Raw genomic sequence first — 18,954 nt, forward strand, 5'->3', positions numbered from 1 at the left:
GAGTTGGAGATTGATGAGATGATCTCTTCATATGGAGGAGATACACATATGAATGATGTTGGGATAGATGTGGCTGATTTCATGCAGCACATTGACACCAAACATCATGGACAGCATGTTGCAGATGAGATGAGGAATACTTCATGGGCTTACACTTGTATGGAGATGGATTCTTGATCGATTTGAGGATGTGACAGGATGTTTTGAGAAACAACTGATGGTGGCATGAGGATGTGCATTCTCATGGTTTGAGTGTGACAGTTGGATTAGCTACCCAACTAGTTCAGACATGGGGGACGTCAGTGTATAGAGATGTCTTAGCATTATGTTGAAGTATCATGGCAGCAGTTCACATGATGACACATGATGAGGTTGGCACGAGATGTTGCAGTGGGCATGTAGCTTGGATGGAAGGACCAGCCTTCCACGATGGGGAGCAGCATGTGGAGATTGTGACAGAGTGATCAATGATCATGGATTGGGGTGATCTCTGATGTATGACATACCGATGAGGTGTATACCTTGGTATGGTGATCTTGGTAACAGATGGCTGCCGAAATGAGACATGGTGGAGACGGTGGTTCTACATATGATGCAGAGATGTTTGCAGTATGTGGAGGAGTTGACATCATGGATATTGATGATCTTGGTGGATGGCTACCAGGATGATATGTTGTCGAGGACGACAACGACTTCAGGTGGAGGAGGATGTAAGGTCCTGCAGCTCCAACCCGAAGTGCAACCATGGGTGAGCGCGCGGTTGGGCATGCGAACTGTGGTCCGACGAACTATGCGACGAAGTATGCGAGGTTCCTTGGAGATGCGACGATATTATGCGACGTTATGGAGGAGGCTTGGCATATACATACACATAGGAGCATGAAACGATTTGGTTTGAGGCCGACCACACTTGGAACGAAGGCCGACTTCAATGAAGGGCTTTTTGCGATGAAGTGTGGGCGTTGGGTGGTCGGTTGGGCAAGCCACCACCCCACCCTATGATGGGTATATATTATGGAAAGCATTGGAGCATTTCAATATTCGACAATCACTTCTCATCTTCACACAAGGAAGGAAGTGCGCAGTTTCTAGTGCGCAGTTCAAGAGGGGAGGCGCACATCTCATGCGCCGGTCTTGGGTGAACGCACGGTGAAGGAGAGTCGTACTTGGTGTTGGGTGAAGGTGCGGGCGAAGGTGCGCCCGGTGGTTGGGCAAGGCGTGCACGGTGAACGTGTGGCGCCCGTTTTGTGCGACGACTTGGCATGGGTGTCTTGGTGACTCGGGTGAGCACCCACCCATCGTGAAAGTGTGCACGAAGTCTTGTTGGTGTGTTGGGTTGTGAACGGAAGTGTGTCTCGGGCAAAGGCGCCCGTGTGTGGTGACTTGGAGGCGCACCCGAGTTGGCAAAACAACACGATCACGTGACTAGGTGAACGAAGGGTTGGAGAGTCGTGCGACGACCGTGCAGAGGTGTCGACGAGCTGGGCAACCAAGTTTGCCGAAGTTGTGAAAATTGACTAAGTGTAAATTTGGGGTTTCCCAAGATTTATCTTGTACATTGTAAAAGTGAAGATTGTATAATATATTGATTCGGGCAGACTCATATTGCAGGGAGTTGCCCCTCCCTTTATACTGTTATGCATTTCTCTTGTATAATGTTGTTGATAATGAATTTGTATGGGTATTCATTTGTATAAAGGAACACATTAACAATACTTGGTTGCGAAACACAAACTAAGTAGGATAAGTGGAATGTTAGGCGTAGTCCACGAACATAAGTATTGGTGAAAAGAAAGTGTTCAGTGGTGCCGCACCTCGCTATAAGCGGTTGGAAGGCTACCGTAGGTGTAGGGGCGTGACACGCTCTATGCCCGACCTCCCTGTGCATATTTTTTCTTATGCATCCCACATGGAAACTCGGTCACATTCCTTGGATTTCGGAACCGCCGCCTTGATCTGCCACAGCGACAACAACTTGAGGTAGTACTTGCCCCGAGTTAGTAGCGGCCAGTTTCTGCTCGTGACAAACAGAAGACCCTGATGACGACGATGGTGATACAACACTAGTTTTATCGCCTTGTCGGATTTCCATAGTGCCACCGAATTTTCCCTGCCCGCTAGCCTGGAACGAAGCGACTGGGCGTGGCTCCGGAATAATCTCACGCAAACGCTTCAAGTAGAGTCGGTATTTCTGTAAACACCATGTTATCTCTATGATACAATACTTCATAAAAAGTTACCGGGCATCCTTCATAAAACGTTAGCTATGGGATACACGACTTCATAAAAAGTTAGACGTAAATATTAACCGGGCATCCGTATGTCAATTGCTGAATCCCGGAATATTCTGGGATTAGATGGGTATCCTAGTGTGGTTCCTTGGAATATTCGGTGGGAACTTTATGGAGTTTGTGGCAGATGTCTGTTCGGATAAAATTTGTGGTGGGAACTTTATGGAGTTTGTGGCAGATATCTGTCTCGATAAAAATTTCTCTTATTTGTGGTGAAATCTTAGAATAGACAATAGACTTAAGGCATCATGGGATCCGATCTTATGGAATGAAGTTGTGAGATTTTTTTGGAGTTTACTTTGTCTCGATAAATTTGTGGTCAAAATATTTTTTTGTAAGTTTGGCAGGTCTATATGTTTAATATATCACTTCAATATAAGTGGGGAATTAAACAGAGGATTCCATGGAATATAACAAATGACTTCACTCATGAAGTGAGTAGAGACTTCACATTATGGAGTGCTTTTAGGAATCATCCCGTCTAACCATAACTTCATTGACAATTCATAATCAAATCTTAATTTGTGTGGTAAAAAATGGCTTTTTAGGTGCATATATGGATTCCCACCCTCAAAAACCCCCTAAAAACCGAAAAACAAACAAAATCGCATGTACTTGGATTGTGAAGATTCCACCTATCAAACTTATGATTTCAACTAGATTGTGAAGATTCCACCCATCAAACTTGTGATTTCAACTAGATTGTGAAGATTCCACCCATCAAACTTGTGATTTCAATTCGGTTGTGAAGATTCCACCCATCAAACTTGTGATTTCAATGAATCCCTATATTGGTGATTTTAGTGAATCCCTGTATTCTAAAAACCGCGTGAAATTTCAACCTATGGAATTTGTGATTTCAATGGATCCCCCATTTGTGATTTCAATGAATCCCCATATTCGTGATTTCAATGAATTATTGTATTCTAAAAACTACGTGAAGGTTCAACCTATCAAGCTTGTAATTTCAATTCAATTGTGAAGAATTCAATGAATCCCTGTATTCTAAAAACCACGTGTGATTTCAATGAACCCCATATTGGTGATTTCAATATTCTTGATTTCAATGAATTATTGTATTCTAAAAACCACGGGAAGATTCCACCTATCAAACTTGTAATTACAATTCAATTGTGAAGAATTGTGAAGAATTCAATGAATCCTTGTATTCTAAAAACTAGGCAAAGACTCCACCTATCAAAATTTTGTGATTTCAATTTGATTGTGAAGATTCCACCCATCAAACTTGTGATTTCAATTCGATTGTGAATATTCCACCCATCAAACTTGTGATTTCAATGAATCCCTATATTGGTGATTTCAATGAATCCATTTATTCTAAAAACCACTTGAAGTTTCAACCTATCAAATTTGTGATTTCACTGAATCCCCATTTGTGATTTCAATGAATCCCCATATTCATGATTTCAATGAATTACTATATTGTAAAAACCACGCGAAGATTCAACCTATCAAATTTGTAATTTCAATTCAATTGTGAAGAATTCAATGAGTCCATGTATTCTAAAAACAATGTGTGATTTCAATAAATCCCCATATTCGTGATTTCAATGAATTATTGTATTCGAAAAGCTACGTGAAGATTCAACCTATCAAACTTGTAATTTCAATTCAATTGTGAAGAATTCAATGAATCCCTGTATTCTAAGAACCAAACTAGGTGAAGATTCAACCTATCAAACTTGTGATTTTAATTCAAGTGTGAAAAAATATCAAACATCCAACTTGTAATTTCAATAACGTGTGATTTCAATTCAATTGTGAAGAAATAAAACTTGTGATTTCAATTCGATTGTGAAAATTCCACCCATCAAATATCCAACTTGTAATTTCAATGAATCCCCATATTCGTGAGAAAACTTGGATGAAGAAATCAAACTTGTGATTTCAATTCGATTGAAAACTTGGATGAAGAAATCAAACTTGTGATTTCAATTCGATTGTGAAAATTCCACCTATCAAACATCCAACTTGTAATTTCAATGAATCACAAACAATTCAATTGTGAAGAAATCAAACTTGTGATTTCAATTCAATTGTGAAAATTCCACCCATCAAACATCCAACCTGTAATTTCAATGAACAATGAATATTTGTGATTTGAATGAATCCCCATATTCTTGATTTCAATTAGATGAAGAAATCAAACTTGTTATATTTGTTATATTCATAATTTCATTGAATCCCCATATTCATGATTTCATCCAGATTTCATTTGAATGAAGAAATCAAATTTCTTATTTCAATTCGATTGTGAAAATTCCACTCATCAAACATCCAACTTGTAATTTCAATGAATCCCCATATTTGTGACAAATGATTTTAATGAATCCCCTATTCCTTCATGATCTCAATGAATCCCCTAAAAAAAATTAGATGCCAAAAATAAACCATAAAAATTAAAAATTAAATGATATAATAAAATTAGAGGCTAAAATAAACCATATTCTACAATAAGCCAGAAAACTTTTCTAAAAAACTCACTTATAAATAATTAGCTAACGAAAAATAGCCCATGTGCATTGGACCGGAATATTACGGGGATCCAACAATCGACTTAAGAATATTAACCAGCATACCTGCGAATGGCTAGCAACGTTGTCTCGTCTAAGGCCCGGAACATTCATGATTTCTAGTATTCTCTTCGGAACCACTTCTGTAATAACAAAAACTCGTTGTTGTCAGATAACCGTTGCAGCCAGTTAGAAATATGCGAGAGACTACCTACTCTTGATCCTTTCGTCAGAACTGTCTAGAATTGGCTTTTAATTCCGTTAGAAAAAAAGGTCGGGACGGGCTTGGGCATTCACAAATTGTTGATGCAGTTCCAGAGTCCAATTCATGCGGGTCTCCTTGAGGCCTCTTATGTCTTTGATAATTGGACTGCCCTGCTTTCCATTCTTAGAAGCTGTCTAATCCGACGAATACCGCCACTCTCCCGTTCTCGGACGAGTCTCCGTGGCCGTCCTTGAGCTTGACAACATGATGATATTACTGTCCACGTCTTCGAATCACGTGCTGCCATAAAGTGCGAACTTCCTCCGTTCTGATAGGCTTTATCAAGTAATCGCATGCGCCGCCTGTTATGCATCCCATCACAACATTCGTTTCTCCACTCACAGACATCACTGCAGACAATCTCCGTCCAAAAATGGAAAACGGGGGATTAAGTAGCAAATAAAGTTGGTTTTGATTCTTTGGAGGAGGAATTAAGTAAAAAGAAATCATTCATTATTCACTGAATTACACAATACTCACTTATTACCGGCAACCCTAATCCCACACCGACAACGTCCAGGATTTTGAAGCCATCTTCGCCAACAAAGTATACTTCGCTCATCACGATATCAAATGAACCTTGTTCTCCATTGCCAAAGAAATTGCTTGGGAAACGTTCGTACTTGTTGTCACTGGACCAAATAACAACAAGAAAACACGTTATCATCTCTTCTATCCACCAGTCATTTGGTGTTCCATTCCATTAGTTAAAATCGTTTCATTATAGTCTTAATGAACTGATCCTTCGGGCAATTCAAAGCTTGAATCTCAGTAGCTTTCGTGAAAAAGTTGCAGACAATGCAAAGTAATGCAGACCACAAGAGAATGAAAGAAAAGTATAGAATGCACTCACCTTTGTATTGGTATTTTCTGAGAATTCTCTCCAAGCCAGCTAGGAAAAGAGTGTCGTTGTCCACGACCAAAACATGGAATCCAATTGGAGAAAAAATCTCCTCATCAATAGGAGAAAAAGCCTTCATCGATCTCCTCTTCTGATGATGAATGATATGATCATCCTCCGCCATGGCGACAGAAGATACAGGAAGACTTTCCACTGAACCCCTTGACCTCTGCAATATGATGGCGTCTCTCCACTAAAGGAGGCGATATAACAATGGTTATCCGATCAATATTGAAATTATCTTACCTCCATACAACCCGAGGGAATGGTGGCAATAGGGTTTTATTATATAGCAAAACCAGTTCACCAAAATAACAAACCGGTGGATCTGACCAATGTTTCAGCCATCCATACATTTATGCAGACAAATGTCGAGCAGCCATCTGATACAGACCTCAGCTTTTACGTGGCTAATAAATTGGTTTCTTCCGCCACCTCTACATCCTGCCCTGTTTCGATTCCCAACCCCGTTGTCAGCTAACTTCACGTCGGTAGTAATCACCAACCATATATGATTAACAATATTGGCAATGTTTGACCATGGTTGAGCTTTGATTGAACATAGTTGACTTTGGTTAGCACTCGATTGATCAATGTTTTTTGTGTTTATCTATAGATGATTGTGTTCAACCATAACTTACCATGGTCTCCATGTTGAGTTTGGTTAACCATCCTCAACCATGTTGGCCATGGTTAACCATTTTGACCACAAAGAGCATTATTTGACATGGTTTTACCATGTTTGACCTTAGTTGACCATGGTTCCCTATGTTTTCTACAATTGACTATGCTATACCATGGATGGCCATGGTTGAATGTGTTTGACTATGGTGAAGCAAGGGTCAATCATGGTTAACTTAGTTAAACATCGTAGATAATGGTTTTGTTTGTTGCATTATAATGTTCAATTGTGATAATATTTGTAGATCATCACATTATGATATCATTTGTTGTTTGTCACATGGTGATGACATTTGTTGTTCAATACTTTGTGACATTATTTGTTTGTTTGTGATGTTGCAATAATATATGTTCATTGTCACATTGAGATGTTGTTTGTTGGTCATCACATTGCAACATCATTTGTTGTTCATCACATTTTGATGCCATTTATTATTTTGTGATAGTATGACATCATTTGTTGTTCATCACATTATGATGTCATTTATTGTTTGTGACATTATGTCATCATTTGTTCTTCAACACATTACAACATTATTGTTTCGGTACAACTATGTCATCATTTATTTTCGCATGGTGACTATGTGATGGGTGCCTAAATTAACATATTTTCAACACCTGCCCACTACATTTTTCCCATGATTTTGCCATTTTTCATTCATTCTTAGCTCTTTTTTCATCCATTAGATTATATTTAATAATATTAGGTTTAGTTTTAATAATATTATATTTGGTTTTATAATATAATATAAGTTTTACAATATATTATTTATATGTTTTACATATGCCTATAAAGCATATCAACCACATTTACTAATATGATTGTGTTAGTAAATATAATAATTATATTTTAATAAAATATTTTTCTAATATTATACTCAAATATCATTTAAAATGATAGAATATGATGGGTTTCGGGAGATTGTGGAGAAGAATGGCCGCCGCTGCAGCAAACCCTACCTCGTTGACGAAAATCCCTGAAGACGCACAGGCGCGGCCGCCATTGTCAAACGCTGATTCTGTACAGGTTAAGGCGGTAGAGGCCACAATATGGAAGCAGGTATTGAATAAAACTGAGGAAGCAGGAGCGAAATCTGTCGCCGACTCAGAGGTCGGAATAGGGGAATCACCTCGGAAAATACATGTGAACCAGGTTCTGATGCGTCTCCCTGCATGCCTGCAACAGGAGAAGATCCTCGTAGCGGCTGAAGAGATAAACTCGAACCCGTCTTTTTATTGTGAAAAGAAAACTAATATGAATGCGGATTTTGGGATGCATTTGAGAGCTATTCCGGAGGAAGCCTCGGTCTGCGTCCGGGGGTTCTATTGTCAGGTTTTCTGGCAATTTCCCCATCAATGACTGCAGCATTGACATTTACCCTTGGAGTTTTGTGGACAACAGAAAGGAGTCCGCAGAAGAACCAGAACCTAAATCGCTGGTGAATAACCCTCCCTATCCTCGCCATGGGTCTAAGATTTCCTGGACCCGTTGGAGCTGAGTAGCAGGGGCCAGATTTGAACCAGATCTACATGAAGAGTTACATGTTTTCCAAATCCAGGTCAACCTCTCGGGCAAGACAACAATGCAATGGGCACGCGCAACGGATCTTGTGCAGGACCTCTTGCAAAATCTTGAAGGCCGGCTAGGGATCTCCTCATCCTGCCTCAGACTAATATACAAGGGTAAGCAACTTCTGAGTACCCTTCCTCTCTCTTATTACAGCATTTAGAGGGATGCCTCTATTGTAGCTACTTTTCGTTTGAGAGGGGTCTCCTTCAGGCAAACCTCCTCTGCCCCTTCTTTCTCTTATAAAGAGGCTGTCCGCAAAGATGCTACACACACACAGCCCTCTTCAACAGCAGGCCTTCCATTTGAGGCTCCAAAGCCTTTTCTGGTAGACAAATCAGAGGACATTCCTTCCATCAATCTCTCCCATCCTGGAATTGATAATTGATATCAACTTTTTGCAGAATCCGCACTTGTATGCAGATTTAATGGGCTATGGCCTCGCACATCAGATCTATAGCAATGGATTCATACCAACTGGACTAAAAAAAGCCATATATACTTATGTTTAAAAGGATTCTTCATTGTGGTTTTTGACTTAAATGAAGATTACCAGAAGGCCTGAACGGGAGGCCCTTGGTTCTGGGGCTCGGCTAGGCTTTTTCTTACTCCTTGGTTTCCAGAGTTCGACCCTTCTACAGCTGTTATCACCAAGATCCCCATTTGGGTCAGGCTCCCGAACCTTCCAGCGCATCTATGGCACGTCTCGGTCTTCATAGCCATTGCAGAAACTTTAGGACGCTACCTGGCTGTAGATTCTTCTCGGAAGGAAAATGGGCTCTTCACCTATGGTAGAATCTGTGCATAAATAGATATTAGCAGAGGATTGTTGGATCAGATTAATCTCAAGTATGGAGATTTCCATTGGACTCAAACCTTGGATTACGAGAATACAGCCTTCCGTTGCCGCCATTGTCATCAGATAGGACACCTCCAAAGTTCCTGTCCCCAGTATCTCGACAAAAAGAAGAATTTGAAGCGCAAGCCCAAGTCTAAAAGTTGGAACCACTGTGCGCCTCCTCCCCCTGTGGACGATTCAGAGTCCTCTAGCTCAGATGAGGAGGATATTGTTGCAGATGGGCAGAACATTGAGATTCTGCTGGAAGCTCCCTTGGACGATCTGGTAAACCCTTCCGTTTCTCAGATATCCTAGAAACGTTCTCATCTCACTTCGTCCTCAGACTCTGAGAAGGATATTCCGCCGCCTGGGCAGAATAGTCTCCAACTTGTTTCAGCTCAGCGAAACTCCTCTGAATGGGTCAATGTTAGCAAGAAAAAAGGGAAAAAAAGTCAGGTAATTGTAACAGCTCCCTTAGGGTAGTTCTCTCTACTCAGTTCCAGTTCTTTGTTATTCCATGTTCTTTTTAGCCCTCTCCTGGTTCTGCGCCATGGAGCAAGGTGGAGCCTATCTTCTTGGGCTCCATTGCTTTTATGCTTCGCTTGCATGCAAGCCTGATTGTACGATACTCCTCTTACTTTAATAGAATTAGTCTTTACTCAGAAAAAAAAATATCATTTAAAATAATTATTATTTTTATAATTTAATTATTTTGTATTGAAAATAATATAAAAGTTATCCTCAAATATAATGATAATGATATAATCATATTGAAATTTTAATACCATCTTATATAGTTGATTTGACCAAAAGAGTAAGAGTCACTGACATGGGAGCTCTTCTAAATGTGCCAATTGTCTTATACATATGACGGACTATGAGAAAAAAGATTTTCTATAGCCAAATGATAAGCACCAATACCTACGTATTATGAGTGAAAGAGAGAGATCACGCGATCAAATTGTTCCAAACATTTTATTCATAATATAGATTCGAGCCGCCTCTTTTTTGAGCCTTTAATGAAATACTTATTAATGGGTCATATACTACCTTGCGAGTTAAGAAATTTGAGTATTATTGTTATTATCTAATATTTTTATATATAAATTCTGTATAGATTTTCAATTTCCTTATTCATTAACTCAAGAAGGAGCCCATGACGATGATAAGTAGATTTTAAATTTACCTGCATATAATAACTAAATGAAGGAAAATGGATATTACTAAATGAAGGAAAAATATACAAATATCCATTCAATTGAATCACCATTGATTATCTAAAATATGTCCAATAGGTGAAAATAATAAAAGGCGAAATATAAGAAGAGCACCGGGTCAAACATCACACGTACTTCTCTTACAATGTTTTCTGTGGGGGTGAACGGGTCCGGAAAGAAATAATCAACTTATTAGTCCCTGCATGCGGCATAGCAGGGACTATTGTGATCGAAATTAAATGGTTTCGACCAATTAATACATTTTATGTTTTAACCAATGTTTTAAAAAAATTACGCTCGCAAACAAATTTTTAACCAAATTTTCAGCTAGCACCTCTTATTGTCGAGGAGACTGCATGATTTTGATGAAACTTAGGATAATCACTTTGAAGGGGAACCATCTATTAAATAGAACAAACGTTGGAAGGGGAACCACATGCACACACTCGATGTGTCTACATGCAACTTTCTTTTGATTTTTAGCTTTCTTGTTTTATTTCTTTACTTTTCTTTTGATTTTTAGCTTTCTTGTTTTATTTTCTTCTTTTTGATAGTTCTCTTGTTTTATTTCTATTTATTCTTATTTAGAGCTTTAGCATAGTTATTACTATTTTATTTTTAATATCATTTATTATTTAACATTTATGATTTATTATTTTTATTATTTATTATTAAGTAATTTATTTATTATTATTTATTCTTTTAATTATTCTTTTTGTATTATTTATTATTGAGGGGAGGGATATTACACAAAAACAACATCATATTAATTATTTTGCTCTGTCATGAATTAAATGTAAAATCATATGTTGAGTTAAATATGAATGTAAAAGTCATTTTGTAAAAGAGAGGGTAAGAGAGTTAAAAATAAAAAAGGAGCGAGGGCCTTTGATGAGAAAATGGTGGAGCAAATTAAGGAGCGAGGGCCTTTGATGAGAAAATGGTGGAGCAAATTTTGGTGGGCGCGTGAAAATAACAATTATTGTGTTTTACTGTGTGTTATTCTGTGTGAAGTGTTTTGTTTTTACTTGGTGAATGAGTTGCAGTCTCATGTGAATATATTTGCAAGATTTAGAAATCAATCCTAAGTTTTATTTGTGATGCTCCAAGCTTTTACCTTTGTTTTAGCCATAAGTGAAATCTGTGTATTTATTAAGTCTCTGCAATAGCTCCGTGAAATCCAGGTCTGTGAAATTAACTTCGCTAATGTCATAGGGCTGCGCAAAATTACCTCCCCCACTCCGCGAAAAAAGCTGCGCGAAAGTAGCTTCTCGAAATATTTTACTCTGCCTCTCCCCGTACATTTTTCTTCAATTTTTTTAACATGGTATAGCGGGTTAAATATTCTTAGTGTAAAAACAAATGTTTTTATTAGCAGTAAGAATTGTTTTGAACGCAGATTGTTTTTAGCATATTTACTGGCAGGTACAAAGTTTTTTTTATGCTCAGAAATGGAAAAATCAAGCACAAGCTTGACTAATCCTCAAATATCTCAGTTTAATGGAAAAATTATGATTATTAGGCTATTACAATGAAGGCCCTATTTTCTTCTCAAGACATTTGGGATTTGCTGGAGAATGGTTTTTAAGAACCAGCAGATGCAACAACATACAATGCTTTATCTCAACAAGAAAGAGATTTGTTAAGAGTCAATGGGAAGAAGGATTCAAAAGCCCTGTTCTATATTTTTCAAGCAGTTCATGAAAGTATTTTCCCAAGGTTTGCAGTGACAACGAAGTCTAAGAAAGCATAGGACACCCTCCAGACAACCTACCAAGGCATGGTAAAAGTCAAGATAGAAAAGTTGCAAATGTTTAGGAGAGGTTTTGAAACACTTTGTATGAAAGAGTCTGAGAATGTAGACACGTTTTTTACACATGTAAGTGGGCTGGTTACTCAAATCAGGTCTCATGGTGAGACACTTGAGGAAAGAAGAATAGTTGAGAAAGTTTTGAGAAGTTTGCCAACAAGGTTTGATGCCATTTTTGTGGCCATAGAAGAGACAAAGGATCTCTCACAGTTCTCAGTGGATGAGCTTAATGCATCATTGATTTCTCATGAACATAGCCTGAATAGAGCAGCAAGCTCCTCATTAGAGCATGTCTTAAAGACACAAGTATCGTTTGGTCAAGGTTGAGGCAGAGGAAGATCATATGCTAGAGGAAGAGGAAGAAGACCACACAAAGGTGGAAGAAGTAGTGCTTCAAGTTCAAATGGAAGAGGAAGCAATCAAAATCCAAGTCAAGGCCCAAGCCAAAATCAAGCACAGGGTTAGAGGTATGATAAATCTCAAGTTCAATGTCATTACTGTAAGAAGTATGGTCATTATGCAAATGAATGTAGAAAGAAGTAATATGACATTAGTAACAAACCAAGAATAAATTTCACAAAAGAAAATCAGAACCATGATAACATGTTTTTAACTTGTATTGTAGCACAAGAAAAACATAGTGATATATGGTATCTAGATTTAGGGTGTAGTAGCCGCATGTTAGGAAATATAGAAATGTTTTCAAATCAAGATGAAAGTGTGAAATTCGAAGTGACATTAGGGACCAATAGAAAAGTCTCTGTCATGGGAAAAGGAAGAGTTAATATCCTAATAAAGGAGGGGGAGAAGAAATACATCTCAGATGTTTACTTTTTCCCTGGTCTGAAGCATAACCTCATAAGAATTGGACAACTCATGCAAAAGGGCTACATTGTCTTCTTCAAGAATGATGTATGCACAATTTTGGATAGGCCTCCAAGCAGACAGCTGATTGAAAAGGCTTAGATGACAAACAATAGAGCGTCTCCTCTAAAATTAAAATCAGATTTGCAAAAAGAAGGTCCACAAGCACAACCCTTAATGATTTTACAAGAGAATGAAAAAAAAGAGGTAGTTGTCAAACAAGTAAAATTTCAAGCAGAGGTCAAAGATGAAAATTGGTTATGGCATTTGATATTTGGACATCTCAACTTTGGAGGTTTGAATTTGATGCATAGGAAAGACATGGTGAAGGGATTACCACTCATAGAGAAACTAGATAGCATATGTGAAGGATGTATCTTGGGCAAACAACATAGAGAGACATTTCCAGCAGTAAAGTTAGTAACGGAAAAGGCACCTTTGGATATTGTCCACTCAGATTTATGTGGACCAATGCAGACACCAACAATTGGTGGTAGTCACTATGTATTGACCTTCATAAATGAATACACAAGGAAGACATGAGTCTTCCTCCTAAAACAGAAAAGTGAAGTGTTTGAGCACTTTCGCCAATACAAGGTTCTTGTTGAGAAGCAAAGTGGACACTACATCAAAGTCCTCAGGACTGACAGAGGTGGTTGTCACATGGAATGAGTCGTTCTTGCAAACAAGACCGACCTCCCTAGTATCTAATGATATCTAGTGACAAGCAAGCCAATAAAAAACTATTTTTCTCTAAATATGCAATTTATAAACAAAGGCAAGCAAGTGTTTTAGGCCTACCTTGGGTCCAATGCAAGTTTGTGGAAGCCTCGCTCCTTTGATCCAAATGAGCTCCCTTGTAGCAAATCTGCAAACACAAATAAGCACACAAATTAAATAGCACCTGAAAAGCCAATATAATAAAGCATACTTATTATGATGATCAAGGAATTCATAAAACAAATCACATAAGACAATTTGTTGAGAAAAATGAATCCGATTGTATTAATTCAAATCAAAGAATAACTTTACAACCTATGGCTTGATGCTGTACAAGCTCCTCCCAGGGTCCAACAAAAAGTCTCCTCTACTTTGACAAGTTTCACTCTCTTCCCAATGAAGCCAAAAGGTATGTGATCTCTCCTCTCAAACTTAACTAGGAAGTCTCAATTCCAACAGCATTTACCCTAAAAAATGTTCAGCTTCTAACCTCTCTAGCAACCAGCCCAATGCCTTAATTTATAGTGCAATGGAGGGAAGTTACTAGGTCCTCCTTCAAAGGGATAAAGCCCTCCTTCAAAGGGATAGCTCCTCTCATCAAGGGATTAGCTCCTTCTCTTTTGGGATGCATGAACCACCTAAGAGTGAACAATCCACGTCAAAATTCCTTCTAGAATCATCTAGAATTAACCCAAAGTGAGTTTTTTAGAATAAACTTGCGCCTTTTTGACTTTCACAGGGGTCCGCACCCACTCCTTTAGGGACAAAGTGGGCAGGTCCACAGGTAATGTAAACAGGGGGTGCAGGACCGCAGGCAACAGTGAGAGAAAGTGTGGAACCAGAGCTTTGTTGATTTTCAATGTCTTTCTCTCATTTTCAAAGCTTGACTTGAAGAGCTGAGGTTCGAGACTTGCTTAGGAGGACAGTACAAGTGATGATAGACCCATACTGACTGCAAATAGTCATGGTGACGATATTTTTGTGTAACGGATTGCCACCTAAAGTGCGAAGTCTGTAGTAGATGAGGATTTCATTTATCATCTAGGAAGAGTGAAGTACTTTATCATTTCGAGGATCATCTTGTGGAGAGCCCGGTTGGAACCTGTAAAAACATTCAATGAAAAATATATATATGAGATCATATCATCGCTGAGGTAGGCATTCCCATACTCAGATCAAAATTGACTAGAAAACTAACTACTTCTCTGATATAGGAATGATCTTGTAATACATCAAAAGTATAGACACATGTAGACACCGTATGGACGCAGCCATCTGTTTATGAATAGTCCACAATATAATGAATACAAAATTCCTCGCAGCCTGGATGGTAAAAACTAGATCCAGGGTCTTCATTTCTACTTCCCGAAATAGTACGATTCTAACCATGCGAATGAATGTGTTGAAGTCGAACATGGTAGAAACCACTTGATTACCAGTCAATGATGTAAACTGTTAACAAGTGTGAGAGAAACCACCAGTAATGTCAATGGATCTCAAAGTACTCAGTACAATCCATGAGATGTGAATAGATGTGTTGATGTCGAACATGTCACAGAATCCTTTGATCGAAGGTCAATGATGCAACCTATCGTCGAAGGCGAGAAACCTGCCATTGAGGCATGCAGATCCCAAGGTACTGACGATTTCTAGATCATCTTTCTAGATAATGAGCTGGAGTCGATAGAAAGCGATCTGTCGTAGGCAAGCCCACAACACGAAATCATAGATCAAGTTTGAAGAAATTTAGTTGCAAGGACTGACTCAGGGATGGTCAAGATGGATGACAGATATTTTGCAGATGAATGTCTTATTTGCATTGACCTCTTGAACACATAACGACACAGCAGATGGTTTGGTGACAATTGACCCAAAGTTAATACCCAGAAACTGGCTGAAGACTTTCAATGTGGTTTTATCAACTATTAGGCAAATGATTTCCCAACCTAGGTGAATAAAAGTGTCGTGTTCAAGAGTGGTTGCAAAGTATGACAAACAGGCTCATTTTTCTCTCTTTTCCCCCACCATTTTTGGCAAGTACCTCTTTATTTTTGACAAGCTTTGAGGAGGATAACATTTGCTTGATTATAAGCTCATCCTTCAGATGAGTCCAACTTAGTTTAAATTCGAACCCTAAGAAGGAGTGGTCCGTTCCTGTTTGTAATTGAACAAGTCCTTCACTGTTAAATTTTAACGAGTCCAGTATAGGAGAAACTCGGCGTTTTTCAATTTTAGAGAGCCTGAAAAACCTTAAGGAAACTCCATGGTTGTCCTTTTTCGTAAATTTGTGTCTCCCAAGCCCGAAAAAGTATAAAATAATACTTGAGAGAATCACTTGATTATTACGACCAAGGAGTACTTTTCGTAATTAGTGCCTCTGATCCGAAAAAGTAAAAAAGCGATCAATGACACATCGTTTTATAACCAATATCGAATTTGAAACGACAAAAACTCGGCGATCTTTTCATGTTTTAAGAGTCAGAAAAGAGCTTAAAGGTGACTCTAAGGATTCACTTTTTCGTAAGTTTTAACGAGTTCGAAAAAATGATAAAAATGTACTCATGGTTTTCATTTTTTCGTAAGTTTTAATGAGTTCAAAAAAATGATAAAAATGTACTCATATGGCCGACTTTCAATTTAATTTACGAGTAGGAAAAGACGGAAAGAACTCGGCATTTTCATTTGTTTTACGAGAATGAAAGATGGAAAAATAATCTCGAGATTTTCATGAGTTTAACGAGTCTTGAAAATAACTAAAATTGATTCGAGATAGGTTTCATTTTTACAAAAGCTTGAAATAGAGAAAAACTATGCTTCAAAGTAGTTTCATTTTTACACAAGCTTGAAACAGAGAGAAAACTGTGCTTGATGCCCCCTAAGCATAACTGCTAGAGCGCATGCCCACCAGCTTCATTTCATTCAACCAAGTACATTAATTAATAGCTGGATGGAATGAAGGTTCAGTTACAAGATCATTTGAAAGACTCGACCTACAACTGTAAGAAAATTATGCAAAAAACTGAAATAACTAACATAAATATACAACTTAACATTTATGAGATCTAGTCAAACTCTCGACTCAATTAGAGGAAGATTTGTTTCATTTTTTAATGAGCTTGACACAGGAAAAGAACTATGCTCGGATTCAGTTTCATGTTTATGCAAGCTTGAAACGAAAAACTATGCTTGTTATAAGTTCGCATGACCCCAGCATAATGACGCAAATCGAGGTACATGGCCCCCAAGCTTCATTGCATTCAACCAGGTGGATGAAATGAAGGTTCACTTTCTAGATCTTGGAAAGACTCGAGGGAGTTGATTCATTTTTTAATGAGGTTGACATAGGAAAATAACTATCCTCAAAACCCTTGTTTCATTTTTTAAACGAGCTTGACACAAGATAAGGAACTATGCTCATGCCTCCTTGTTTCATTTTTTAATGAGCTTGACACAAGACAAGGAACTATGCTCATGACTACTCTCTACAATCTACCTAACAAGGAACTATGCTCTAAAAATCCTTGATTCATTTTTTAATGAGATTGACACAAGACAAGGAACTATGCTCGAAAATCCTTGATTCATTTTTTAACGAGCTTGACACAAGACAAGGAACTATGCTCTAAAATCCTTGATTCATTTTTTAACGAGCTTGACACAAGACAAGAAAAAGAAAAAGACCAGTCCTGAGCGGTATGAAGTTCACTCTCTAAAGGGAGAGTGGGATCGACCGAATGTGAAATTGAGTCGACCACTTGATCAACTAATGGATCATCAACCTGAGTGATATGAGTTTCACTCTCCAATGGAAGAGTGGGATCCACTGTACTTGAAATTAGATCAATCACTCTGTCACTTGACGGTAGGTTTGGAGAAAGTTTACGGTAACCAGTTGGAAATTCTTGCTGTGGAACAGTAAGGTTTTCTAACAATTTTGAGGCTTCATCCATGTGAGGGAAAATGTGAGTTTGATGACTCCCTTTGCATAACTTACAAGGAAACCTAACTTTACCCTTTTTCCCAGAAACCTGACTATCACTGGTTGATGGATCAATGGAAAGTTGATGAGATTTTTTTGACCATACTTCCAAGAACTTTGGAATACCGGGACAATTGATAAGGAAGTGTTCACCCTTACAAAGCCTGCAAGGGTATTTGGGTTTACGATGCATGTTGGAGGTTTCCTCAACACAACTAACACTTACAGCCATGGTTGGTTGGTTGACTTCTTTCTTATCCTGCTTCTTCTTCTTCTTCTTCCCTTTCTTCTTCTTCTTAGACACCTGGTTACTAGTGTCAAGGCTTTTACCAAGCGAAGAGGAAGAAATGGAGGAAGAAAAATTAGGCGAAGAAGGTAAAGGGTCAACAAAAGGTTGGTGATGTTGAGATGGTGAACTCTGTTGAGGTGAAGCATTCGGTTGAGGTGGAACAATTGGAGTATTTGGGGCCAACGAGGTTGAAAATAACCATATTGGTAAACCTATTTTAAATCCAGGTAATGACAAAGTAGCCATATAAGGAGGACCAACATTTCCAAAGAAAGGAAAAGTATTAGGATCCTCGTTAAGAGGGGTTCCTTGGTTGGTAAATTCCGAAACAGTTACCATTATATTCAACTTCAATGAATTTTATTAACAATTTAAAACTAAAATTAACAATTCACAATTCACACCTAATAATTAAAATTCACAATCCACACATATGGTCTCTAAAAGTAAAAACAAACAAATTAACACGCGCTGTCAAATTTAGGAGTCAGACCACACACAAACAATAACTTTCCGTACCGAAAACACTAGTTGGTGATGAAATCCAACGTCGCAGAATTCAATACAGAAATGACGGTTGGAACAGTTACCCCGACAACCTACTTAATGAATAGACTGGCACAAGTTTCTCCACTAAACTGTCTCAAGTGAAGAGAACCCCCAGAAAATCCAAGTGAGTCTAGTCGACGTCTACTCCAGGTACAGTGGGATCTTCCCTCCATCATCACTTTAGGAAAGAATCCTATGGATTATGGCCACTAAGGTTACCAACAGAAACAAATATACCTGGGGGAACAGTCTATGATCCGATACACACGCAAGGGCAGAGTAACAAGCTCAATCCCCTTGAAGGCTCCTTGACATAATCCAAGGTTTACCAACAAGTGACCCCAGGTTCCTCGACAATGGTTAATCTAAGGTTTACCATTTTTAATACGTGAATATCTTCTATCGTTCCTAATGAGGAAGGATTGATTCCCACACTAGTCCAGATATGA

The 18,954-nt window shown here is 38.4% G+C and overlaps 1 protein-coding gene across 1 annotated transcript; it reads right to left on the reverse strand.

Annotated features, from left to right (window-relative positions):
* Positions 1-1,921: 1,921 nt before the first annotated feature.
* LOC149236012 (two-component response regulator ORR26-like) lies at positions 1,922-6,115 on the reverse strand. The gene is made up of 5 exons (XM_089368745.1): positions 5,944-6,115; positions 5,578-5,762; positions 5,241-5,451; positions 4,892-4,968; positions 1,922-2,191 (listed from the first exon to the last, which is right to left on the reverse strand). The coding sequence occupies exons 1-5, from the start codon at positions 6,113-6,115 to the stop codon at positions 1,922-1,924; spliced, it is 915 nt and encodes a 304-aa protein (XP_089224871.1).
* Positions 6,116-18,954: the final 12,839 nt, after the last annotated feature.

The sequence above is a fragment of the Pinus tabuliformis genome, chromosome 8, assembly GCF_031772625.1.
Source record: "Pinus tabuliformis cultivar Carrire ecotype Pingquan chromosome 8, CPIR1, whole genome shotgun sequence".
Lineage (NCBI taxonomy): Eukaryota > Viridiplantae > Streptophyta > Pinopsida > Pinales > Pinaceae > Pinus > Pinus tabuliformis.

Coding starts and splice junctions, on each gene's coding strand:
- LOC149236012 (XM_089368745.1), bottom strand. CDS start 6,115: ATGGCGGAGGATGATCATATCATTCATCATCAGAAGAGGAGATCGATG. Junction 5,763..5,943: donor CAGAAAATACCAATACAAAG/GTGAGTGCATTC, acceptor ACTGGTGGATAG/AAGAGATGATAACGTGTTTT. Junction 5,452..5,577: donor GTGTGGGATTAGGGTTGCCG/GTAATAAGTGAG, acceptor TTTTGGACGGAG/ATTGTCTGCAGTGATGTCTG.